The sequence below is a fragment of the Trichoderma virens genome, assembly GCF_000170995.1.
Source record: "Trichoderma virens Gv29-8 chromosome Unknown TRIVIscaffold_89, whole genome shotgun sequence".
Lineage (NCBI taxonomy): Eukaryota > Fungi > Ascomycota > Sordariomycetes > Hypocreales > Hypocreaceae > Trichoderma > Trichoderma virens.
The window spans coordinates 1,285,011-1,310,520 of record NW_014013660.1 but is presented as its reverse complement, the minus strand read 5'-3'; the positions used below and the strand labels follow the sequence as shown (position 1 = coordinate 1,310,520).

At 47.7% G+C, this 25,510-nt stretch overlaps 11 protein-coding genes across 11 annotated transcripts; 5 read left to right on the top strand and 6 right to left on the bottom strand.

The window, feature by feature from the left end:
* Nucleotides 1–664: 664 nt before the first annotated feature.
* Nucleotides 665–1,743, bottom strand: TRIVIDRAFT_42254 (uncharacterized protein; the record flags this gene model as incomplete). The annotated part of the gene is made up of 2 exons (XM_014096025.1): nucleotides 665–1,101; nucleotides 1,158–1,743. The coding sequence occupies 2 exons, from the start codon at nucleotides 1,741–1,743 to the stop codon at nucleotides 665–667; spliced, it is 1,023 nt and encodes a 340-aa protein (XP_013951500.1).
* A 585-nt stretch (nucleotides 1,744–2,328) lies between these two features.
* Nucleotides 2,329–3,330, top strand: TRIVIDRAFT_57245 (uncharacterized protein; the record flags this gene model as incomplete). The annotated part of the gene is made up of 1 exon (XM_014096024.1): nucleotides 2,329–3,330. One exon carries the CDS (start codon nucleotides 2,329–2,331, stop codon nucleotides 3,328–3,330), a length of 1,002 nt encoding a protein of 333 aa, XP_013951499.1.
* A 223-nt stretch (nucleotides 3,331–3,553) lies between these two features.
* TRIVIDRAFT_183578 (uncharacterized protein) lies at nucleotides 3,554–4,372 on the bottom strand (the record flags this gene model as incomplete). The annotated part of the gene is made up of 1 exon (XM_014096023.1): nucleotides 3,554–4,372. One exon carries the CDS (start codon nucleotides 4,370–4,372, stop codon nucleotides 3,668–3,670), a length of 705 nt encoding a protein of 234 aa, XP_013951498.1.
* Nucleotides 4,373–4,957: 585 nt separating this feature from the next.
* On the top strand, nucleotides 4,958–6,978 carry TRIVIDRAFT_205900 (uncharacterized protein; the record flags this gene model as incomplete). The annotated part of the gene is made up of 2 exons (XM_014096022.1): nucleotides 4,958–5,699; nucleotides 5,804–6,978. The coding sequence occupies 2 exons, from the start codon at nucleotides 4,958–4,960 to the stop codon at nucleotides 6,976–6,978; spliced, it is 1,917 nt and encodes a 638-aa protein (XP_013951497.1).
* A 653-nt stretch (nucleotides 6,979–7,631) lies between these two features.
* Nucleotides 7,632–9,143, bottom strand: TRIVIDRAFT_205899 (uncharacterized protein; the record flags this gene model as incomplete). The annotated part of the gene is made up of 4 exons (XM_014096021.1): nucleotides 7,632–7,666; nucleotides 7,702–8,212; nucleotides 8,296–9,012; nucleotides 9,132–9,143. 4 exons carry the CDS (start codon nucleotides 9,141–9,143, stop codon nucleotides 7,632–7,634), a joined length of 1,275 nt encoding a protein of 424 aa, XP_013951496.1.
* A 1,539-nt stretch (nucleotides 9,144–10,682) lies between these two features.
* On the top strand, nucleotides 10,683–12,014 carry TRIVIDRAFT_57243 (uncharacterized protein; the record flags this gene model as incomplete). Its single annotated transcript, XM_014096020.1, has 3 exons — nucleotides 10,683–10,959; nucleotides 11,047–11,676; nucleotides 11,749–12,014. 3 exons carry the CDS (start codon nucleotides 10,683–10,685, stop codon nucleotides 12,012–12,014), a joined length of 1,173 nt encoding a protein of 390 aa, XP_013951495.1.
* A 1,184-nt stretch (nucleotides 12,015–13,198) lies between these two features.
* On the top strand, nucleotides 13,199–13,850 carry TRIVIDRAFT_82898 (uncharacterized protein; the record flags this gene model as incomplete). Its single annotated transcript, XM_014096019.1, has 2 exons — nucleotides 13,199–13,601; nucleotides 13,668–13,850. The coding sequence occupies one exon, from the start codon at nucleotides 13,293–13,295 to the stop codon at nucleotides 13,539–13,541; it is 249 nt and encodes an 82-aa protein (XP_013951494.1).
* A 463-nt stretch (nucleotides 13,851–14,313) lies between these two features.
* Nucleotides 14,314–15,802, bottom strand: TRIVIDRAFT_111479 (glycoside hydrolase family 75 protein; the record flags this gene model as incomplete). The annotated part of the gene is made up of 3 exons (XM_014096117.1): nucleotides 14,314–15,152; nucleotides 15,215–15,546; nucleotides 15,614–15,802. 3 exons carry the CDS (start codon nucleotides 15,777–15,779, stop codon nucleotides 14,571–14,573), a joined length of 1,080 nt encoding a protein of 359 aa, XP_013951592.1.
* A 2,672-nt stretch (nucleotides 15,803–18,474) lies between these two features.
* On the bottom strand, nucleotides 18,475–19,227 carry TRIVIDRAFT_41602 (polysaccharide lyase family 7 protein; the record flags this gene model as incomplete). The annotated part of the gene is made up of 1 exon (XM_014096018.1): nucleotides 18,475–19,227. The coding sequence occupies one exon, from the start codon at nucleotides 19,225–19,227 to the stop codon at nucleotides 18,475–18,477; it is 753 nt and encodes a 250-aa protein (XP_013951493.1).
* Nucleotides 19,228–20,056: 829 nt separating this feature from the next.
* On the bottom strand, nucleotides 20,057–21,212 carry TRIVIDRAFT_42157 (uncharacterized protein; the record flags this gene model as incomplete). Its single annotated transcript, XM_014096017.1, has 2 exons — nucleotides 20,057–20,866; nucleotides 20,919–21,212. 2 exons carry the CDS (start codon nucleotides 21,210–21,212, stop codon nucleotides 20,057–20,059), a joined length of 1,104 nt encoding a protein of 367 aa, XP_013951492.1.
* A 2,601-nt stretch (nucleotides 21,213–23,813) lies between these two features.
* rho3 (small GTPase Rho3) lies at nucleotides 23,814–24,959 on the top strand (the record flags this gene model as incomplete). Its single annotated transcript, XM_014096016.1, has 5 exons — nucleotides 23,814–24,053; nucleotides 24,125–24,175; nucleotides 24,309–24,358; nucleotides 24,427–24,516; nucleotides 24,577–24,959. The coding sequence occupies 5 exons, from the start codon at nucleotides 24,004–24,006 to the stop codon at nucleotides 24,957–24,959; spliced, it is 624 nt and encodes a 207-aa protein (XP_013951491.1).
* Between the last annotated feature and the right edge of the window lie 551 nt (nucleotides 24,960–25,510).

The following is a 25,510-nucleotide window of genomic DNA, read 5'->3' as shown; positions in this document are numbered from 1 at the left end:
TCAAAAAGTCGAGTGCTCACCCATTCCCCCCTAGCTAAACCAATAAATAATGTATTAATGTAACTAGATGTCTATGAATGGCCCCAATCTCAACTTGTGCTAGTACGAAAGAGTATCCGGGGCATATTTGATACGCCTGAATCACATCGCAGCTCTCTCTGCTGGTCTGCCATTGAGCCGCTTACCCGTACCAACGCGTAAAAATTCAACCACACGACCCCAGCTCTCAACACTATATTTCGTGTTTTGTATAGCTTCTCTGCTGATTGTTAAGCCATTATCTGCTTGATAAGCAACAGTGCTTTCTAAGCGCACCTTTATGTGTGTTGAAATAATATTGTAGAACGGTCCAAATAAGAGATCTCCGCGGCGGTAAGACCTAGACTGGGGTCATTCTGTGGGCGCGCAGCTCAGAGGATAGCTCTCACTAGACGAACTCAAAGGGGAGCTATCTTCATCTCCATATAGACAGTAATTATTATACCATGAATCAACCTCCATCTTCTCACAACAATCCAGCCTCTTTAAGACATTACTCTCGTCGTTGCGAAGATGTTCGCTACAATGTGGGGATGAAACTGGAAGACTCTCCACCGTTAGCTACGCAGCAAAAGCGTCCATGTAGGGGTTTATTTCCTGAAAGGGAAATATCTTCCCCCACCACTTATTTCTGGGCCTTCTTCATATCTAGCCCATCAACAGTGAACTCAAATGCATCTTGTCTCGCACGAGACGCAACTACCCAGTCATCTCCTGACAGTTTACAATCATCAAAATCAACCTCCGCGATGAAAATTTGATCATCCCGATCCCAGCCTGGGCCTCCTAAGAGGTTACCCTTTGGAGAGACAATAACAGACCCTCCACGACTCACTATTTGATCTCCTCGCTCAGCTGCTTCAGTTATCCATCCCGGAAGATCATTTGCTCTAATACATGGCGTGGCTGATAATACAAAAGCCCTGCTTTCAACGCCGATTGTCTGCATTAACGGAACCCAAATCTCAGTGGCATGAGCAGTGGGGCCGAGAAACAGATTGATATTCTGCTCGTAGATGCTTTGTCGTAAAAGCGGCATCCAATTCTCCCAACAAATGGCAGCTTTACACATTTTTTCAGCACACTTTTGCCCTCATGGGGAAGTATTGATGACTTACCTGACATCCTCAATTTTACTCCTCTGATAGTCGTTGACACGGCTTCCAATGTTGATGGGCTTCCTTGACCCCACGCAACTCTTTCTAAGCCTGTTGGCATCACCTTGCGCCTCTTCCCAATAATGCCTAACCTGGGGCAAATGTACACGATAGAGCTGTATAAAGTTCCACCACATCTTTCAAGAACACCAACTATTATGAAGACGCCAGTAGTTGCTGATATCTTTTCCAATCGCTCCCTTGTACCGTCTCCTCTATAAGAACGATTAGCCGGTAAAGGTAGTTCTCGATTTACCCATTTTTGGCCATACCCCATTGGTGTATCTCCAAAATCGACTGATGCTTGCCAGTGGTTCATGTATGGGCCGTAGTCTTTTTCCTCACCAAATGCTCCAACTGCAGAGTTACCAAAAGTAGAGAGTCGCGGAAATCCACCAATGAAGACTTCTGGGAAAAGAACAAGGTCGACATGTTCGGAACTAAGTTTCCGTACTTTTGTTTCCAGTATTTGAAGAGCTCTTTCAGGATTGCCAATGATATGAACTTGCGCGGTAGCAATCTTCAGTTTCTGGCGTATCGGGACCATTTCATTCAACGATGTAAAAGGCTGCTGATTGGTATCACGATGTTACGGACCAGCTGAACTGCTTACTATGTCAGGAACATAGTTGAATTGAATTGACCTTAAAAGAGGATCACTAAATATTAATTGTTATATATAACAATACATCGCACTATTAGGAAATAATCTGCAGGCTGATTGAGGCTATGATTACGCTCAAAATTGCCTAATGGATGGAGGGGCAAGACAAAGTAGGGAGAGTGAGGGGCACAGCCAATACAAAATCCCCGTCTGTCTCGCTTATCTCGTCTTTCTCGCAGGCAACGGCCGGCGGATGTAGAGGAAGCAACTGGAGATTTACCCCAGGATCATCACCTATGGTTGGAGGAGATGCATCTAGTGATATTGCGGGGAATGGTGATATTTGTTAATATGGAGTTTGAATAAAAGACTGAAAGCTGCCACGAATCTTATTTAGGGATCTTACACAGTTACGGCTCCATCCTTAATACATTGTTCGATAAGGTTTCATCAAACCTTCAAACATTATCAGTCCTATATTATTCAGAACATTGCCAACACTATACAAAGAGAAGTAAATAACCAAGCATGCCAAAATTTCTCAAGATTGCTGCAGCGCAGAGCCGAACCCTTGACACAACAGCCAACACTCTCAAACAACTTGAGACAAAGGTCAAAGAGGCTGCCGCCGAAAGCGTTGACCTCATTCTTTTCCCAGAGGTTTATTTGGGCGGATATCCCCGATCGGCAACATTTGGTGCTAAGATTGGCGAGCGTACTCCAGATGGCTATCACCAATACCTGTCGTATTTTCAGGGGGCCATTGATCTCGGAGATACCCCCGAAGGTGGTGACGAGGATTGGGTCAGTCGCCGACTACCTACCAACGAGAACGGAGTGCGTGGAGACGGTATACGAGAGGAGCTAGAAAGAATTGCCCACGAGACTGGAGTCTATGTCGTCACCGGCGTATTGGAGCGATCTGGAGGTACGCTATACTGCTCCGTGGTATATGTCGATCCGGCCAAAGGAATCGTTGGAAAACGACGCAAAGTTCTTCCTACGGGAAGTGAGAGACTTGTTTGGGGCCAGGGCCAACCTCGGTCTCTTAAAGCCGTGAGCACAACTATTAAAGGAGTCAAGATCTGCCTCGCCGCTGCCATCTGCTGGGAGAACTACATGCCCCTCTTGCGCCAGGCGTTGTATCAGCAGAATGTGAACCTATATCTCGCCCCGACTGCGGACGGGAGGCCAACATGGCTTCCTCTGATGCAGACAATCGGATTCGAGGGACGGACTTTCGTCGTCAGCTCCAACCAAGCTGTCCGCGATGATCAGCTGCCGGAGTGGATCAGCGAGGTAAAGCGGGAGGGAAAGTTCATCAGCGGCGGAGGTTCGTGTATTATTTCGCCCTTTGGCAAGGTTCTCGCTGGGCCGAGCTGGGACAAAGATGGAGAGCTGCTCATCCAGGAGCTGGACTTTGAAGAATGTGAGAAAGGTCGACTGGATTTGGATGTTGCTGGATCCTATTCGCGGAATGACTCGTTTCATTTGACGGTCAAAGGCCTTGATTTAATCCCACCTCCTTAGGTAAAATTTGGGAGAATAATTCTGTCAAGTTGTATATTTTGGTACCTGAGATACTCTGGTATGTTACTCAACAATGGTGACGCGAGTAAATAACAATTATCTGCTAAATTCATTAATACGAGCTGTGAAACTGACAATATATGGCACGCAATGTACTTATACACACAAAAGAAAAAGAAAGAAAAAAATACAAGCAAATGCACTTTTACGACTCGGTTAAGGTATTAGTAATTTTGTTTGTTCATCTCTAACAGTATATCTCTAACAATGTCTAAGTACCAATGTCTATATAGCGACTTTTCGCTCAACTAACTAATTGCTGGTCATTTCCGCTCATTTATGGGTTAATTCGGATCTCCTCGGTCCAAGCGCTCTTCTCCTGGCTATACAAATCCCATGCCTTGCTTGAGACGTTCTTGTTGTTGAGATTGGGGTTCTCGTCTGCAACATTACCAGCAACCGCCAGCAAGCAAATGTGGATGCCCGAATCGGCAAACTTCTGGCGAAGTGACACAGTAAGGTTTTTCTGAGAAGCCTTCGTAAGAGAGAGGGAGAAGAGGTCCTCAAGAGGAGTCTCAGGAAGGTGAGAGTTGGTGACCATCAGAGTGGGCTTAGCAGTGGAGTCCTGCTTAGCCAGAGCGGAGAGCTGAGGAATTGCCCACTTGGCGGTGTTGTGAAGGGCAATAGTGGAGATCTTAAAGTCCTGAAGGATGCTCTCATCGTCAAATTCCAGCAGGGGAGTCAGGGCAATGATAGCAGCGTTGAACAAGACGAATTCTGGGGTTCCAAGATCATTGGTGATCTGCGCAAGAGTAGTCTCAAGCCTCTTGCTATCGGTGATGTCGGTGGGATAAGTCTTGACCTCGACCTGTCCTGGAGCAGCGCTGTTTACGAAAGCAGCATCCTTCTCCAATTGGACTGGGTTTCTAGCCACAAGAGCCACTTTGTTGAATCTTTTGGAAGCGAAGATCGCAGCAGTGTGGGAACCAATTCCAGGGCCGGAACCGATGATGACCACAGAGTTGTTGGATCGGGAAGCCATTGTGATTTGAGTTTTTTGTAAGACAAAGTGTTTGTTATGACTTTTTGAAGAGATGTAGTTATGCGAATATTGCTTGAATGTTAATGCTGGTGCTTGCTGTTGCTTGCTGTCTGAGGCAATCTCCAAACCGATGGCACCGACATCTTGTCCTTTATAGGCTTTTGCCAACTACCTTGCATCAGCCAAACTTCATCTTCTTCTGTATTGCTGTTCATCATGGAGTTTCCATCGTCATCTCGAACATTATTCATCCATCGTATAGTCTTTAGCTGATTAATGGAACCGGAACACATTCCCTCTTGAGGCATGGTTTTACATCTCCGCGGAGAGCCAATAAGCACCATCGTGTGCAAATACCGTAAACTGCTAGGGCAATTCTCTCGGCTCCACGTCGCGCCTAGTTGTGGCTGCCGGCAGTCAGAGCGGTGGCGTCCTAACACTAGTTCGGTCAAATTCGGTCGAATATTGAAACCTGCTTAATAACCTGAGTTAGTTATCGGCTATCTCGCTTCAATCGATTAACTCGATAGTACAACAATGAGCGCTGTCCCACCTATACTTGTTTGAAGAGCGAGCATTGTGAAGATGACAGAGAAACGTAGGAGACGTACAGGCTGCCTTACTTGCAGGGCACGACATGTCAAGTGTGACGAGCGAAAACCCGAATGTGAGCGTTGTGAAACTGGGAATATCGAATGTGCGGGCTATCTTCCCAAAAAGCAAGTTCAAGTACGCGAATCTCAGCGGCGCGGTAACCGTCATGGAGCGTCTTCAGCTCTGAGCAACACACAATCTCTCTCTCCAGATTTCGCATCTTCGTCGGCGTCACTTGGAGAGGCACTCAATTATCCACATCATCTTTTTCGCAACGATGGCCTACCGCTTGTGGGTTTGCCCAGCAATCCGCGTCCATCTCAACGACCACTCTCAGGGGCTCGAGAGGTATTGGCCTATCACCAGTTTCTCTTCCGCACATTGCCAGTCCTGTTTCCAGCAGATCATATGTGGTTCTGGAGAGATCGCCTATGCGAAGAAGCATGGGGTATCGAGTACCTCTACATGATGTTTTCTTCACTTGGAAGCATGCATCGCGCTTTGTTGATGATGTCGATGCCGGGAGAGAACGACCAGGATCGTGGGCTGGACACAAAAGTGATTGCCATTCAATCATACACGTTAGCTCTTCAAGAGTTGAGCCGCAATTTTGAGGAGGCAAAGAAAATTCAGGATATTCTTATTTCGACGCTGATACTAATGGCCTATTTCGAGGTGCGAACCCCGATTCCACCCAAGCTCACTCAGATGATCCAATACCTAACAGAGTTTGGTATAAGTGTTTTGCAGGTAACATAACAGCAGCATGCGGTCATATAGGTTCAGCAAACCATTATTTCGACATCTATAAAGGTAGCGTATCGAATCCACAAACAGCTAGTGTCCCTACTGTAGACTGCCTCGACACAGCTCTTCAAGGTCTGAGCTGGATGCGATTCATGGCACTACCTCTTCAAAACAAGATTCCTTCAACACGACAGGCATTCACATGTAATGAAGCCTGTACAACGCCCTCATTTTTAAGACAAACCCTTCTTAATCTCTTGTCTGAGTCGGGCTTGGAGGATCTTATTTGGAGTTTGGTACCGCGATATTCGAAGTCAATGGCACTTACCAAAATCCACTGGCTGCAGCAAAAATTACGAGCATGGAGAAACTCCAACAAAACAATTTTGCTACCTTTGGCTTCAGACACAGCCGATCCAGATGAAGCAAACCTTCAAACCTTTACAATCCCGCCTCTTCTCCACGAGACAGCAACACCATACGATGCTTCCGCAACTCTCTGCAGCTTTCTTTTGGGGCGAACCTTTTGGCTATTATCAATACTCGAAAATGGGCAAAACTCAGAGGCACACAAACATTTAGCATATCTGCATTTTTACGAAACAATGCAGTTTGCAGCGACAGAAGGGGCCTTTAAAGCAAACTTGCCGAATAGCAGCAGCTCACAGAATCCAGCTGCTTTATCATGTGAAGATGTTGAAAACGTTGCTCTGCCTATGCTTTACGTAGTGGGACAATGTAGTCCTCAGCCCTCGTGGCTTCTTTGGATCGCACAGCTGATGAAACATGTTGGACGGCAAGGCCTATATGATGGCCTCGTCTACGCTGCCAGCCTCGAAACATGGCATTCCTTTGAGGTCAACAACAGCCTCTTGCGACAAGCATCGCTGGAACGGTACCCAAGCCCTGCATTACGTACCATCTCAGTACTGATTCCGGACGCCATCGGAAGTCACTTTATTGCGTATTACGCTAAGCCAGCCGGAATAGACGGGCTATTGATGAGCAATGGTGACTTAATGTACTACCTTCTTGGTCATACGCACATATCACATCGACCTGCAGATAACCAGATCGAGCAGGATACTCATGTCTATCACCAACAAGGTTTGGAAATGGAACTATTCACACCTGACTGGCTTCAAAGTCGAGCAATCTGCCTCGAATGGCGGCAACGATCATTACAGGTAGAATTTGAGCTCGATCGTATCCTTCAAGACCACATTAATGGTGGTCAACTTTTGGTGCCCATAAAATACGATTAATAACGCCATAATACATCTCTATCAGCTATTTATAATCAAGAGATAATTTTCTCACCACTGCATTAAGGTAATATTTGATCTGTGTCAGATGAGCTCATCAGCTATGTCATCAAGGCAAAAAACGGCGATGGCCCTCGAAGAAGCGAATTGTAAAGATGTAACCTACAGGTTGAGGTCCAACCCCCAGGCTACTGAATGCACTCAATTTACCCGTGAACGAATCTACCCGTCGGCGACCTCATTATGCCGATACCATGAATGATCATGTGCCAGCTATCATGGGGAACTCGATCTCGCAACAGCTCACAGCCATCAGTGAGGCAATGAAAAGATACAACCCAGCTGACAAATAACAAGACGTGACGAAGGAGCTATAGGTGTTTGGGCATATTTGTAATGGCCGCGAGCGACTTCTGGCTTTAATGAGCCAATTTGTTTCCATCCATCTATCTTACTAACTACATACGGATGAACCTGTAGTTCTATTATTAGATAATACTAATAGATGATTATGTTGAGTTATTTATTTCATGATTCATTAAATATATAAGCTGGCTAGTTCCCTGGAGAAATATCAACCTAATACATTCACATTTTCCCATCCTAGTTTCTGCAAGTGTAGTCGTGCTTGCTCTCTGCATGTGGATGAAAGACTAAAGGATCCAACAACCTCGAGGCAGAACGCTAGCTGTACACAGGATCCAGCATTCAGCTGTGTTTTACCTTCAACTTGCGACACCTCCGCAATTCTAAACAGTAGAGAGGCATAAATCAACTGTTCAGCAATGCGATGCTCTTCGCAAGATTTCATGTTCCCTCTGAAGGTAACATGGTCAACAAGAATCCTGGCAGAATAGAATAATGACTCTGGCATCGCCGTACAAAAGTCACCTCCCCCGTCGATCCATGCGGTGCACTCATTGCAATCATCAGCCTCGTCATCGTCGGGGCTTTCGTCCATATTGCGATTTGCTTCGTGAGCAAGGAGAATGCTATTTATATATCGCTCCTTATATACACTCAGCTCAGCAGAAAGACCTTCGATGGAAACGGCAGAGCTTGTATCAAGGAAGTGGTTGTCATCGAATCCCATGTCGTTAAAAAGGTTTGGAGCCAACAAAAGAATATCGACGAGTCTATCCGTATCACTTTTCCCCGATATTGCGAAAGGGATCGTGCGCCATGCTTCGGATGCGAATACTGACGGTCTTCGTTTTCGAAATGACGAGTACGCCTATATGACAGAGCAGTGCAAATTGCCGGGTTAGTTTGCCACTCCAGGAAGATAAATGCCAAAAAAAAAAAAAAAAAAGTTACCTCGAGAAATCTTAAAGAGCGAAACAGAAGGTGCATTCCGCCAACCTGGCAACTTTCTGCGCCTCTTAACTGTAGCAAGCTGGTGACTCCGTGTAGGTGTTTAAGCCAGCTAGCAGTCGAGGATGGACAGATGAGTTCAAAGTACAGCAGCATCATTGACGTAAATATTTCTTGATCATCAGGAACGTAATGGGAAGCAGAACAATTCAAGTAAGGGGTTATTCTGGCGCGTTGGGTTCGCAGAGCGGCAATGTAGCAATGCTCGGCTGCGCGTTGAGCAGCTGCATTTTGAGCAACTCTACCATGGTAAGCGGTAGCCGCGGCTCGTATTGAGTGTTTGATTGGAGCATCGCCGGTGACCAGAAACTCATGGAGGTGTTTCATCCATGACTGATGAGGATCAGAGCCAGCACTAGGCTTCGCAAACGAGTCGATAAAGGTCGACAAAAATAGCTGGTCAAACGCAGGAGCAACTGACGGCTGATATATATTGGGGAATTCGGCCAATGGCATTCGTGCATGCTGAAATTGTCTCACAGTTGCAGCAACTATCGGAAACTCTTGATGCGTAGTTGCAATCTGTATCTTCTTTGCCTTTTCGGCCTTTGGGCCGCGATCTGTTGCCACCGCATGGACAAAGATTGTGCCTGTCAACGGCCCTGGGCAGGGTCGTCGCATACGTTGGCACTGAGAGCACTGAGGTAGTTTCTCATCACACTTTAGATAGCATCAAGTGTTAGCCAATTAATTGCACAAGCAAAAGTCTTGATGCAGTAGGGTGGTTCCACCTTGACTTTGCGTTGCAAACAGCGAGCACAGCCCTTGCTACGGCTCACTGAGCGAACCATTCTTGAAATGGCTGAACCGATAACTGAGTCAGGGTGGCTAGTTTCAATGAACTAGCCGTCAAAGCGGATGTATGACTTCAACCAGAGTTGTTGTGATCCCAGACGGGAAATTATTGCGAGATATTACTTAGGTACTTGTGAATGAGCAAGAGTTTAATGTTCGAGCTGGAGAGTCTGACCAGGATACGGAGTCCCGGAGTCCGGAGTATTACGCGGACGAGAGATACGTACGAAAAAACTGCTACAGTAGCAACGAACTCGTGCTTACATAAGAGCGAAGCAAGATCTATTGGCAATAACCTCTGCCTAGCTTGATGTACTCAAGGCTCCCTTGGCTCCTATGTGTAGCATATCGTGCTTACTGTGGCGCAAGTGTATAATAAGCTTTTTATTCGCCTAAAGGGTGAGAGTTCTAATCATCGGTCATAGTAGCAGGAGAGAAATCTCCAGCAAGTCACGTATCGGAGATAACTGGGAGTAGTTGGCGGAGTAAGGTGGAGGTTGACATAGGCGAGAGGAGCTACCAGAATACGGCCAGTCAGGTGGGCACCCACCCTTGTTGGTACAGTATTATTGAACGCATGCATAGAGAGACTTTGTATATGATGTTCAATGCTTATTCCAATACTACCAACTCATTATAGCTCAACTAAGTTGAGGTTAAGGACAAGCTGAGTCCGAGAGCATGTGTCTTTAAGAGTTAGCAGAGAGAGATTCCTATTTCATATAATGAAAAAACTGAATGACGCGTGACGTTAAACATGATCCTTCGCCTTCTAAATAGCGTAGATTCCACTCTCTAAGCTATCAGCCCTACTGTACTTCAACTCCTCGGTTAAGGACAGCCATCAAATAATGCTAGCCTAATCAAGAGCGTTGTGCAGGACTCGAAAGGATAGCCTTAAGAGGAAGACCTGTAACCACTGCTTGACGCGCAGAGGCTTTTCGATCGAATCCGAATCCGGATATTGCACAGATAGCCTCGGCGATACTCGCCCTACGCCGTCCTGCGCCATCCTCACTATTCAGAGTCTAAAACGACAGGGCTATGTCATAATGCTCAGATTTTGATCAAATGGCACGCTTCATTAGAAATGCAATCAATTTCGAATTATCAAGCAATTCATATAGCGCTTACACTTGAGGCATTTTGCATCAACTTGTTTTATCGTGTTTTCATGATTTGCCAGCAAAAAAATCTGCATATTGAGTCTGCATTTGGTATTGTCGTAGTCACAGTTTAGAGGTTGTGCTAGCACTGAGGCTTACAAATGGCGCTTTCGAGCGAATCCTATTAAATAGGTAGGATCACCAATTGGTATTTGAGCTCCGACTCTAGAGGAAGAGATCAAGCATTTCCTTTTGTGGTAAAACTCTCCGTGTGATCCTTCAGTGCTTTAGCAACATCCCGTCTGATCTACATACTATTCGACCATCACCCCGCAGCAGCTTTTTCGAAGTCTTCCATGTAAGATTCACTGCTAGACATTGTTTGTTTGTTCTTTGAACCTAACTTATTGCCAGAAACTAGTCATCAACATGAAGGCCCTCGTTCTCACACCCGCAACTAAAGACGTCTCTGTTCAAGAGCTTCCCATTCCCCAACCCCGTGACGGCGAAGTCCTGATTCGTGTTCATGCCGTGGCTCTCAACCCGGTAGACGCCATCTACGCCGTGCACCCCATTGCGGAACAAGATCAACGCATCATTGGAACAGATTTTGCCGGTATCATTACTTCTGTTGGGCCTAATCTTGAATCCTTGTCCGATCTCCGTACCAAAATCGGCACCCGTGTAGCAGGATTCCATCAGGGCGGTAAGTGTACTCATATTACGCAATACATGCTATTTCGAATGGTAAAATGAGACAAGTACATGTAAGCTAACAGTCTTTTGCTTAAAGCTTGCTCTACAAATGATCGTCCAGGAGCGTTTGCCGAGTACATCACTGCCCCATATGACCTGTTGTGGTCGGTGCCGGATAGCATGTCGCTCGAGGCTGCTTCGGCCGTTAGCATGTGTGGATTGACAGCCGCTCAAGGAGTCTTTAGTCGTCTCGGCCTCCCCTGTCCATTTGATGGTCAAGTCAATTCCTCTGTGGGCACCGCGAATGATGTTACCAATGTACTCATCTACAGCGCCTCCACCTCTCTTGGCCTATACGCAGCCCAGCTAGTCCAGCTTTCAGCTCGCGCTTCTGGTCGCAAAATCCGTCTCATAGGCGCAGCGAGTGCTTCCAAGCATGATTTCCTTCGCAAAGCCCCGTATAATTACGACGTGCTGGTTGACTACCGCGACCCCAACTGGGTTGAAAAAGTGAAAGAGGCCACAGAGGGCAAAGGTATCGACCGGGCTGTGGACAGCATTTCTGAGGGAGAGAGCGTGTACAGTGTTAACAACACCTTGAATGACAATGCAAAAATGGCCGTATTTCGTGGACCCAAGGGCGGGCAATATGATCCCTCAGAGTTGCGCGTGAAGCCCATCTACGGCGCCGTGTGGGAAGGATTGGGTCATGAGATTGGTTATAACGGTACGTCGAAAGGATATTCAGTGTTCCTGCTTACATGATATCATAACTTCATATCGCTAATACGTATGAAAGGTGCGATTATTGCCGCTAATCCCGATGCCCGCGTGTTTGCCACAAAGTTCTTCAACTTCCTGAGCACGGCGGCGGCGGATGGCAAGGTGAAGCTGGAGCCTAATCCTTTACGACTTATGCCGGGAGGACTGGAGAGGATCGTGCCGGATGGTTTTGAGCTCTTGGGTAGTGGCATGGTGTCAAAGAGATCAGATACAAGCCGTAATGAGGACTATATGCGGCCAATCAGCGGGGAGAAGATGGTGTATAAAATTCTTGGCGAATGAGCGGTGGCTTTCAGCATTGTTGTGCGGAAGGATAGGAATGCCAAGGCGTTCTCCTCAGTTTAACCTTATTGGTAGTTGCGATCCTACATGGAATACTAGTATCACTTGTTTTGTGATATGGGATAACGTTGATTCTCCAGCATTCTCCAGTTGCATGTACCACTGCCTCTTTCATTCAGGCATGCAGCTTCTTCTGCAGCGTCATCAAGAAAGGGAGCTGCCGAGCCCTAGGAATATATGTTAAGACTAATGAATAGCAAGTATCAGTGCGTATTGCCAAGTAATTAGTAGTTCAAGAGCAAATAGTCATAGTGAGCATGCGTCTATTGCGCCATTCTACCTGCCTCTCTGATATCTCGGTCATACCTGATAAGCCTCTCACAATCCCCGCATGAAATATGTAAGACACACCCTTCAATCGTTGTATTTTCTCTCTGATCTGGCTTAGCAATGAAAGCGGGCCTCTGCTCTCGGCCTTGTTTGCTTCGTGGCTATTTGGTGATTTCCATATACGGTAGTTGCTTGAACTGGCAGGATGTGGATCGATCATCCAGGGGATAGGACCGCCCACCACTAAAAAGCACGGCCCAGGCACATGAGCAGCCAAGGAACCGATCAACCCTACGAAATGCTCCGTACTGCCAAGTGCTATACCTCTCAAAGCGTTAGGTGCCTTACATTAAGTGATGTAACTAGGTTCTTAGAGGTTCATGCGCATGGGTACATGAGTCGTCGATCGCCCGCGGCTTCACGGATCACCAAAGCACCACAAACGCTCCGTGATCGCGGCCGCCCTTCTGATGCCGCCGATCAGCTCGCCATAACTGTTCATTAGAGCTCACATGAGCCTCAACCTCTTCATTTGCCTCACTCTCGTCTTCTTTTTGCTCATATCATCCTCCAAGCAGTATAATAGCATCGGCAAGCTTCCAGAACAGGGCAAATTAGGCTTTAGCGCCTGACCACACAATACAATATCCACCTGCCTGATTGGGAGGCATGTCGGCACATCTTTCGGTCAAAATGCATATTATATGCATCCCGCGCGAACCTGCTTGGAGCAGGAGATAAACCTGGGGTATGAGCTGTCGAATGAGGTGCTCTGACGGAATGCTTGGCTCGGAGGCAACTTGGGATATATAGGAGGGAAAGCTTCGCTCCCCAGACTCGCTCTGGATTTGCCCCGGATTTTGCATTGCACACGACTTGGACTGATCTTCTATACACCAAACCCTATACCAAACATTTTCAACTTCAACTCTTCACCTTGAAGCCATCATGAAGACCGCCGCCTTCATCGCCGTCGCCCTCTCCGGCCTCGCCCTCGCTGCCCCCAGCTTCAAGCGCACTGGTACCGAGTGGAAGGACCTGACCGACCTGAAGTATGCCAACTCGGTCCCCGTCTCTATCGCAAAGGGTGACCGCGCCGCCGTCAAGCGAGCCGCTGCCGATGTTCCCGTCAAGGACCTCCGCAACCTCAAGTACTCCAATGATATCCCCGTTGCAAAGAAGCCCGCCTCCGCATAAGCGAGCCTAAACTCCTGCGATGTGAGGAGCTTCCTTCTTGTATATAAACGTTTTTTGATGGTATGTGACAACCTTCTCTGGCTAGTTACTGTTGTTGTTGCTCTTTGACTAACATGAGACTTGCAGACACAACCACATTCTATTTACGCCTGCGCATCGGGCTGTTGATATGATTAGTCGCCGCCGGTTGTACATATTGTTGTCGGCGATGATTTCGATGCGCTAGATGTGGATGTATATATGACTCGCAATGTATATATGAAATGCACGATTTTGCTCTGCCAAAATGCTTATATGCCCCTTTATTCCATGTTGAATCAGGTGACGGTGCACTGTGCGCGATGGTGAATGAAACTTGTTAATTTGGTCACATCTGTAATAGCCATGACCTGGAAATACCCGCCGATTTTGGCGGTAGGGCCGGTCTGAAGATACATTTACGGAACGTGATCCGACCCATTGTTCGGTCTCAATAATGTGGGCATTGTTTGGTTTTGCAAGGGGGTTAATGCCTCACAACAACCAATAGTTGTTATTTTAAGCCGAACTGAAACTACTACGGCGTTGCCGCTTTATTACATGTTTCCGAAGTCCCCCAATACTAACTCCGTAGACTACTTGTATTAACATCGAATCCGATTTACTTATGGGGCACACTACTCCAGTAACATAAGATGTGGAACCCTCTCACTAACATGCAGCCAATAATAGGTATTTTGAAGCTTAAACGAAGAAAAAGTCGAGCGAGAATCACAGCAGGAAGACGAGGAGTGCTCTTCAACAGTTATTTCATTTAAAACCACGCTATTCCGCAACGCTGTCATAAAGTTATGTACAATTGACGGCAAAAGGAACCGCCTATATACAAAATATATAAAAACCATTTGTACTTTGAACAAATGCATCGTACCCCGTAACAGGTAGTGTCGTCATCAAGTAAGAGCCAGTTTCAACCCATTAGATGCAGAAGATGCTAAAACACCAGCTCCACAGACACCACCTCTTAATCTCCATACCAGTGCCGCGGAATCAATTGTTCGGGTCAACGGCGCACACCTTGGAAATGCAAGCCAAGTCATCAGAACAATCATCATCGCTACTGCAAGAGGCACCAGCGCAGTGGCCGGCCCAAGAACAGCTAGGAGGAGGAGGAGGAGGAGGAGAAGTAGACCCACTGTTGCCACACTTGCCGTTGTTGCAAGTCAAGTCATCAGAGCAGTCGTCGTCGCTACCGCAAGAGGCACCGGCACAGTGGCCGGTCCAGGAGCAGGTAGGCTGAGTTGGAGGCTTAGTGGTGGAGGCAGGGGGCTTTGCGGTGGTGGAGGACGCGGGAGGAGTGCCGCCAGAGCTGCCAATTCGGGCAACGAGCTTGTCACCCAGAGTACCCAGGGAGGACTCGAAGGCAGAGAAGGAGCTGGCAGCCCAGTTGGCGCCGTTGGCACCGGGAACGGCATCGCCACCAGTGAAGGCAATATACAGAACGTCGTTCGCATCATGGGCGGCGTTGCCGTTGACAGCGTTGCCGTAGCAGGCGCGGCCAAGAGCGTCGGAGACCTCACCAACCAGGGGAGGGCCGTCATCACCGTTGGTGTCACCCCAGACGCCGTAGAACTGATAGCAGTGTTAGTCTTGGTGTGTTATGTATATGGGATATACTCAAGTGAAATGCTCACCATCTGGTTGCCGCAAACAACAGCGACAATGGACAAGGGCTCAACCTGAACAGACGTGGGGTCGAAGGTGACGTAGCCGCTCTTTTTGCCCTCGTTACCGAGAACGACAAAAGAGTGAACGTAGGCGTTGAGGTCCTTGATGCCCTTCTTGTAGCCGGCGACGGTATCCTTGAAGCTAGTCTCGCCCTGAGTATCTTCAGAGCTGTCGCAACTGCCATCACCAGTGCCGAGAGCACCATCGCAGTCAATATCCATGTTGACCAAGTTGCCGCCAGTGCCCTGGAGGTACATGATGCGGTAGTCGCTCAAGTGGTCACCGCAGTAGGCGAAGTCTGAGTCCCATGTTAGTGACTAGAGCGAAACAACTTTCACGTTTGTCGTTGTTCCTCAATGACTTACTCTTGGAGTCACCCTCCTGGGAGTAGAAGCCACCCTTGAGGATGTTCTTGCACGAGCCCTGAGCGCGGATCGAGTTGTACAGGCTCTTGACATTGTCGGGAATCTGGCGAGCCAGAGCGGGCGAGGCCGCAAGGGCAGCGAGGAGGAGAGCGTCGAAGCTGCGCATTTTGATCGGGTGGTTGTCGTAGGCTGCTAAGGCTGAAGACTGATGGTGATGAACTTCTCTTGATTTCAACGGGGGGAAACCCAGACACTTTATATAAACACCGGCGTATACTCGTATGGAAGCATTACTTGTTTGTTTGTACTTGAAGTACTTCGGAACCCGCGTGGGAGTTGTTTTAGAGCCATTGACCCTGCGATATTCCGTAAACGAGGAGCCCAGCCCCCGTTCAAGGGAATCCTCCGAACCCATTCCCGTTGCACTTCAAAGCACTTTGCATGCTACCCAGCTCCTCTTCGCCCCTGCGCTAAACCATCCATAACTTCGGCTTGGGCGGCTAGTCGCCAGCTTGAGTCTCTGCAATGCCTTTCCATGTGCCTGACCCCATGTTAGTTGTAACGTTAATAAAAGGCTTACTGTACGGAGTACATCTATCTAGCTGCCTCTTTCGTCAATCGAGGTTAGACCTTGCGGTAAGAGGATTGACATACTTGTGATGTTTCGCGTTAGAAGCTTGTCGAGAGGCTTGCGAATCGTATGAGATAATCAGCTTATGGGTTAGTCATGAATCGCAACTTGTGGGCAGATAATCTTAAACGCGATGAATAAGCATCAATTCTAGCCTACACAAGGCAGCTGTACAGGTAACTCAAACTGGGCGTCTACCAAAGGAAGGTCAAAAGAAGAAGGATTGTTTCTGCTTCTTCCGATCCACCAACCAGTGTTCACGGCAGTTGTCTAAGCTAGTCTGACCCTCTGACTCTCAAGATGCAGGGGACACTAGAATCGCAAAAAGTTTAGCAAAAGAAATGCCAGCCTTTGTTTCCCAACGTTACGTTCAAAAGGAGGGATGCGAATCAATGCCCAAATCGCCAAGTTTTGGAGCACGTTTTCCGTCCCAGCCGTGCCCGGTCCATCTGATGTACGGCACGATTGTTCGCAGGGCGGCGCAGATCTGCTCCCCTAGAGGCCCAATCAAAACTAGCCCGCGGTCCTAAACCAACCCTCTCATTTCAAGGCAGTATCAGATTGTGTGGAGAAGCTGAGCTGCAGGAATTTGTCTTTGCTAGATGCAGTCTAGCAAATGCCTAGGGGAGCCCACACAAACACGGCCTACACCGAGTTACTCCAACTACAGTATCTCGTACTTCGTACAAGTACGTAGTCTGCCTCGGCGATTCCACCAATGACGCTATGCATAAATACCTAACCAAACAAGCATTTAGACTTATCATCTTGACTTTGTTGAGTTGGTTATTGCGATGGCGCAGGGATTTTGACATGTGGCCCCGGCCTGTAACTCGGCACAGTAGCCGGTGGAAAGCGTGCACTATGTATCATTCTCAGTCGTGTTAATGCTCATGCAACGACATCAATGCACGCCACGTTGACAATAAATAGTCTGTTTACTCTATTTATATGCTTCATACAAACATTTATACCTTTACATGTGGCCGTTCTATCACCGGGATGTGGCTCTAGATATCAGCCGTTTTTAGGACCATTTGAGCAAGAAGGATTGCAAAGGTGCGCCAAAAGGGACAGCACTGCATATAGACTATCCAGAGATGGAAAGAGGCAACAGGATACGAGCTCAGGCAAATATCGGAAGCTCCATCTTGCACAGCAGATTATCAACCCCCCACTCAATAGAATCGCCAGCAAGCTAGGTACCTAATTAGGGACGGAACGTGCCCGTACAGTGTATTCTAGTAATGGACAAGTTGACTCGCTCCGCGATTATACATGGCAAACGTATCGTGGAGGCAAAAGCCGACTCCCTCGGCAAATATTGAGACTCAAGCTTCGTTTAGCTCTCCCCCATATAGAGCAACGTTAACTGCATAAGGGCAGATAGTACTGTTCTCCAGATTCTGCTAGTCCATTTAGCCGCCGCTTTCTTCAGAACCCCCAACTTGAACTGCATTCTGGGTGCATAGAAGTCAGCAAATGTTGGCGCTCTCCAGATCTACGGTACATTTGGTGAGAAGAAGACAAGGAAGAGCAATTACCAACGCTATTGCATTTACAGGAACACAACAGTTAAATTAGATAATAGTTTCGATTGGAGGATGCACCGATCCTATTCTAATGGAAATTTAATATCCACCAATTACACATCCCGAGGTCAAGTGACGAGGAAGGTGTCGAGAGTTGGGACGGCAGCGAAAGCGGTAAATCCACCAGTAGCTTCATTGCTGATCACCTTCATTTCCCAGAACAAGTGCCGTTATCTTGAACGAAGCCATTTTAAGAAGCAGTGCATTGTTTTGCACGACCCAAAGTGGTATGAGCAATCTATGAGCAATCGGTTATAGAAACCCGATACCACCCCATCCTTCCTCAGGCGACACTCCTTCCAAGATGGAATGCGATCTAATATGATACAGCTAGCTTGGCAAGAGATGAGTGGTCAATAGTTTGCATTAGTCCTACTGACATGGTACTGCTCAGCAGCCTACAATTTGGGTCACAACTGTTGCAAGGAAGTCTCCCTGCTTCAACGGATCGATCCGAGGATACTAGTAATCTTGGCATAATCATGAACTCCATGACCGTATATATATACGACAGCTACATGAGCCAATGTTACATTGAATCCTCCGCCACCTCAGTATCACTAATCTCCTAGCTCTCACTCCATGCAGCTCTCCTGCATCCCATTCCGAATTTTTCCTTGCCGTGTCTCCCTGCCTTTTTAAGAGTGCACTACGTCAATGGACCGGATGTGCACCTCAGAAGTAACGGCAGTCTTGCCCTGGTTGTAATTGCCACTCTTGAAGTAGCAGTTGGGGGAATCCCAATCATAGGTGCTAAGCGTCGTCTTCTTTCCGTTGATGGAGATGCTCAGAACGTCGTCGGAATACGACATCACATAAGTGAAGTACGTTCCCACAGGCACGTTACCGAGCTTAGTGACGATCTGATTGTCATCCGGACTCTCCTTGACACCAACGACAATGTCACCTTTGGTGCTGTAGTACATCTCCGCGAGCGGCTTGCTGGCTGCGGCCGCAAAGACCTGGCCGATGGCAGTGCCGTGAGAGCCATCGTCTGCCTTGACGACCTTCATTTGCACGGTAAGCGTGTTGGTGCCAGTAGGAGGCCAATCCGTGTTTTTCCCACTCTTGGGGTCGACTTCACGCAACTCAGTCCGGCAATGCTCGCTACCAGAGGTGTGAGAACAGCCAGTGATATCTGGGTTGCCCGGTGCCGTCAGAATGAGCTCGCCATTGGACTTGTCCGTGAAGAATGTGGGACCGGTATAGCCACTGCAACCTTGGAGGTCTTTGCTCTTGATGGTGTCAACGCTATCACCGCTACCAGTCGGGAGCTGAAGGCTCCAGACGCTGAGGTTGAAGTTGCCTCCAGGAGCACAGCTGGGGTTCAAGGCTAAGACAGCCGTGGCAGGGAGGAGAGCAAGGAGACTGATGATGGACTTGGGAGCCATTGTAGATGGCTTTTTTCAGTATTGTCCTGTTAAGTGTGTTTTTTTTATGGTAAGACTTTTGCTAATCTTGTTTTGTTGAGGCAGCCTATACCTATCCTTCAAGTCCTATCGTCCCTCTTATATACTTCATCACGAAGCTATCTCGACTCCGTGTTTTACATACTTCTGCCAAGATGCTCCTATTTTGCTATCAGTTTAGAAGCGCATCCTTCAAGTCCAAGCTTTCGTTTTTTTTCCACCAATTGCTTTTATTCCTAATGGTTCGAGGCGATATTCCGCATTCGTCAACCCGAAACGCCTCCTGCTTCATCAAGCAAACAGCAAAGGGCGCAACTCCTCATCGCTTTATTGCACCAATATCAATGGCAATCCTTTCCACAAGCAGGGGCCAAGTAACGTAGTTCAATACCAAGAGCCGACTAACAAATTTAGCCATCCAAGTATGCACTCCAGGTTCTGTCAAGCTTTTTCCCCGCAATGTGATAGAGCCGGACCTCCTGACAGATCGATGCGGCTGCTCCATTTGCCGTAACGGTTAAATTGATCATTGGTGGGATTTCTGAGGACATCTCCCCAGAACACCTTCTATATCGGCCACGGCATATGTGCCATGCAGAGGAAACACAAGTCTATTTCCCCAGACACAATGCTAGCCTGAAGCAGACACGCCTACAACTTAATCTATAATTTCCTTTTTAAGTAATATCTTTCCAGGCGTGAAGGCGAGGAGATGGAGCCCCGCCAGGCAACTATGCGCGGGGAAGAGGATGAATGTTTATTGCACTCTTTATCATGGATCTTATATGCACTATCAACGAGACTCCGACCTTCACTCAATCCCAGTCGGATCTCCTAGATTTGACCTTTGAGGAGGGCGCTGCCAGTTCAAGATTGTCTTGCCTTGTTCCTTTAATTCGGTTCTTTTCCAATCATACAACATTTTGGCTTCTTTTACAGTCTTTCTTACATAGTGTGTTTCGATTTCAGAAAGTGGTGGATCGGGAACGGGTGGCCAGTCCAGGAAATTGGTGGCATCCTTGTAGGTGGTGATTTGTTTCCCAGCTCGCCGCTTCTCGCACCATTCCTTGAGTACCCGGCGGAATTCCGAGACTGGGTGGTCTAGTAGAACATCTGGATGTTTCGCCCAATCTTCGCGCTCAATGACCGAGACGTCTTGATCTTCATGTCTAATAGCTCTCAGATCATCGTTGCGAGTGATTATCTCGTACATTGTGAATAAAGTTCCCTTAATGTCATTCCGAGCCTCCGAGTAACCAGGCATTCCAATACGCGCTGAAAAATTAAAGTCAAAAAGCATCAGAGAATCAGTCGCTTCGTCTATAAGGAGGTTCCGCGGCGCGATATCCTGATGAGCAATTCCCAGGTTAAGATTTAGCTCGTCAATGACATTGATAAGCTGGTGAAGCCATTTTAACTTGAATGGGCGGGCTTTGTTCTCTTCCAGTGTGCCACCTGGGATGTAAATGGTCGTAAAACCGACGAATCGTCCTTCGAGCTCATCGATGACTATGCTGTCAAAAGGAACGATATTTGGGTGTTTGGGCAGACGTATCCATAAATTCATCTCATGCCATGCAAAAGACAAATGCTGAAAGAGAAAGTAGTATTTGAAAATAAGCTAGATTTGGGTTAGATTCCAGGGGAGAAAGAGAATGGTTTGGATTGCTCACCCTCTTAGAAGGATCAGAGGACTGAGGACAAGCGACAAGGTCAACATTTGAACCCAGCCTGCCGAGCTCTTCCAGTTTTGATCGTAAGAGAATCTTAACATGCTCTGGGCGTTGAATCGTGCTGAGTGGTGGATAGTAAACACACCGCGTCTCATCATCCTTTGGGTCTGTGGATGTTGAAATTAAGCTGCCGTCGGGAGAGATGTGAATTGCATAAACGTTAGGCGCGAGGTTGTCGATGTGTTTGTAGAGCTGTTCGAATGCCGGATCCTCCGACTCAAGTTCCTCATCCATGGTGACTGAAACGAGTCGTCGTTGTTCCCAGTCGATGATATGCCAGGTGCTTGGGCCTCCAGGATAGATGGCACCGCTGGTAGCGAAGAACCTGTCATCGGGATCGATCATTTTAACGTTGGGAAAAGCCGGTGGACATGGGCAAGCTTTACGTGTATGTTAGGATGGAGGAGGATTGGTATGTTGAATCCAAATCGACACGTCAGAGGGGTCAAAGCGCAAAAGGCAGATAAGATGCGATTGGAGAAGTTGGAAGTGAGGGACATTTGTCAGAGACAAAGGAGCTCTTTAGCAGCGAAAACGCAACACAGTTTGAACTAACAAGCTGTGGCGTGAACATACGTAAGTAAAAAAGGAAGTGTTTTCTTCCTCGATGAAGGAAAGGTCAGAGTTAAATACAGTCTTTACGGTCTAGGTACCTAGCAGCGAAGTCTTTGTGCTGTGACTCCTGGCAATATTAATCCATTATTTGAAGTCTGCAAAACATAATAGTGAAGATTACTCCTATTCATGAAAGAGGCAAATGGCAAGTTAACTTCATTGGGGAATATACAGGCTTAATAATACATGCATGCACATGCCCTTTTCTTTGACCACTTGGCGTTTATACAGTTACTAATCAGAGTTTTTGAGGCATCAAATGTCAACAGACCATTGTGTCGCATACGAGTGAGTACATGCCCAAAAAACCACGTTCTGCCATTCAATCTCATTTACTTACTAACCCACCTACTTAATGGATTTATTCATTCGTCCTTAAAATTATTTTATTTAGCAGTAAATGGTGTTTTGCTAGTTTGCATGAGGTTCAACCTCCTGATGATTAGGTGCACTGCTACCCTGCACTGACAATGAAATTGAATAGGATAGCGGTTAGAGTAGTGGTATAGAGGCTGAATTTTGAGTGACACTGCAAAGCAAAGGCCAGTGCGCAAGCGCCTTAGATCATCACGTCCCTGCGTTTTAGCGATGAGGTTTTGATATCGCTAAGAGTAAGCGAAATATGGGAGTCGCTAATAAAGCATATGCATGCCCAAACAAGGGGCCACTTCACGGTCTGGTGCTTCATTATATCTGTGCTTGTTCAGCCGCTGACCTCGGTTACATTCGAGTTTTCTATTCTGTATATCCATCAAATTCCAATGCCGTATGGATCTGGCAGTAATGATGCAGTGACATGCTTCCAGACGATTTCCATCAATGCTTTGACACCAGCAGGTCTGTGCTGTGCGTCCTGCCACGTCCGTTTGAGAAGACGAATGCAGGGGAGTGTCGAAATGTCAATGCCCATCATGATCGTACGTGATGACATTGATCGAGTTACAGTTACACAAGGCAAGGACCCAGAGAAGGGGGTAAAGCAGGTGAAGCAGGTAAAGCAGGTGAAGCAGACCCCCTAATGGTCCCTGCGGAGCAACATGAAGCACGAGGAGACGGCCAAGTGTGTGAGGAGTGGCCCTGAAATAATGGAATTAAACAGCTCTGGAGTGAGCCTAGCGCATGACTGGGCTGACTAAGAATGGTCCGGGGGCACGTGCGTTGCCAAGGCTCTTCAATGGATTGTTGGTCTTTCAAGACAATCTACTGTGATGTTATTTAAGAGTCCTTGAAAGGTGGAAAAAAAAGAAAAGAAAAGAAAAAAATACAAGTAAACCAAATTAAATGACAGCGCCACAGATGGTAAGCATAAAGGTAAAGTGCTGGGTTAAGGTACATTAATGCTTGTACTGCACTTTTCAGCTGTGAGAGTAACTTAACCTTGAATTCATGACTAAGCGCCAATCCATGCCAGCTCATTTTGATTAAGGGCCAAGAACTCATCTCATGTACGCGACACCGTACGACGCCCGCCATCTTCACACGGTATTTCGAGGTACCACTTTTTGCAAACGACGCAGACGCAGTGCCCTTTTGCGCCGCTGCTGCCTCGGCGCTTATGCCGGCCAGTGGTCTATTGAACCTTATTTGTGGCAGTGCGGGTTTGAGGTTGATCGTGAGTGGCTGCCCCTCCGTTACGCGGACAGTGTCAAAGTGTATAGCCGCCAGCTAAGAGGTTTAGGGAGGGTAGTATGGAATCCAGCAGTTGTTCCTGACTACAGTATGTTAGTATGGAAGTTGAGTTTTTTGGCTGAGTCGAGATGCAAAATGCAAACCTAACAATAAATGCAACCAAATACCTATTCTACCTTGATTCTCCGGCTCTCCCAAGTGCGCGGATTAGTATTCCTCTGCTCTGCTGCCTACCTCGTACTTGGACGTGGTCGTATCGTATTGTAATACCAGTATCATTGATGTGTCGGTACTTGTCTGCACTGTAAGCCAAGGTCACTCGCAGCGTCGAGAAATTAAATAGCAGCCCGAAAAAACCCCCCCCCCAATACGCCGCTAAGCCCGCCCAAGGCATAGCCGCCCGTTATTTTACTGCCCTTCTCGCAAAAATGGGCTGCTATAAACAGATCAATCTGGTGGATTTTACCCACTCAGGTCCCACGCCGCTCTCATTTGCACCCAATAATCCGGAAGCTGCTTGCTTGCATGACTTTGGACTTTGTGCCTCGCCTCTCTCGTTCTGCTGCTCCTCCTGCTTCCTGCTCCTGCTCCTGATTCCGCCCTTCAAAGCCTCTCCTCCAGCGTCAGCCGTCGATACCCAAAGGCAGCGCCACTCCCTCGACGCGTCACCCCGACTCTACGCGATACTCGAGTTCAACAAAAGGGACCTTCGCTGTTGCCGCGCAATCGACCGATCCAGCGTCCACCCTCGACCGATTCCCCATCTCCATCATCCCTCACAATGCCTCTCTGCGGCGGTTCCAAAACGGTGCAGCGCAAGCTGGTGCTTCTGTGCGTCGACGACTTCGAACCATCTTGGCTAGCGAAACCAACAACTAACAGATTTGTTTGCGAATTTATAGGGGCGATGGTGCCAGCGGAAAGACGTCGCTGCTCAACGTCTTCACAAGAGGGTTCGTCGCTCACGCTTTTGCCTTTGCCTCCACCTCCGCAATCTGCCCTTGACCTCCTCACCCACATCCACATCTACCCTGCCATCGGCCGAATGCTTGTCAGGCTCTAACATTTTTTTTCTTCTCTCAATAGTTACTTTCCGACCGTCTACGAACCGACTGTCTTCGAAAACTACGTTCACGGTACGCTGCCACCACTCTTTTTCAGCCGTGGCAACAGGAACACAACACTAATGACCATTTTGGCGCAGACATCTTCGTTGACAATGTACACATCGAGCTCTCACTCTGGGATACGGCCGGCCAGGAGGAATTCGACCGGCTACGATCCCTCTCTTACGGTATTACAAGGCCACCCCCACATTCCTCCCGTTGCGTACGCTGACGTTGCATGCGTACAGATGACACCGATTTGATCGTGCTCTGCTACTCGGTCGATAGCAAAGACTCGCTAGAAAACGTCGAATCCAAGTGGGTCGGGGAGATTGCCGACAACTGCCCTGGCGTCAAGCTGGTTCTGGTCGCCCTCAAGTGCGATCTGCGCCAGCAGGAGGAGGACGAGCCCGAAGAAGGCGCAGCAGCCGATGCCAACGCACCGCGCGAGAAGCCCCCCACCATTTCCTACGACGAGGGCCTCGAAGTCGCCAAGCGAATAGGTGCATCCCGATACCTCGAGTGCTCAGCCATGAAGAACCGCGGCGTCAACGAGGCTTTCACAGAGGCCGCCCGTGTAGCGCTGAGCGTCAAGAAGGAGAGGGAAGACAACAAGTGCACAATCATGTAAAGATGATGTAGCTTCTACCCCCGTTCATGTCGGGGTTCTCTTCTTGATACCCCCCCGATGTGCCTTGCCGACCAGCTGCACAAAGCTGTTCAAGGCAAGAGGCAATTTCCAAGCAACGACGCATTCGTTTTTTTGTCCTTTTGATTTTTCTTCTGTCCGCTTTTATTTGCTTGCTTGTTTGTTTCCCCCAAGCTACATCAATCTACCATGGACCTTCACCGTACATATTCGACTGCGGCATGACCGATATGCGGTTTCTATTTTTGTTGTAATTTTCTGGAATGGAGTGAAGGAGCTGAGATTGGAGGGGAAATGTTCGATACACAGCGCTCATGTAGCGTATTTCCGACGCAGGCTAGATTTGTCGTCACAGTTTCTCTTTTCTTTTTTGTTTTTTCTGTTGTTCTCTTTTACAGCTCTATACACTAAAGAGGGGGCTTTGCTTGTGTCTTAGACCAGGATCGATCGAATGCTAACGTTTCGTTTGTCTTAACTGATGTATGACGTCTGGCTCAACGGGCTAGTTGTCGAGCTGTTCTGGCTGATAACGT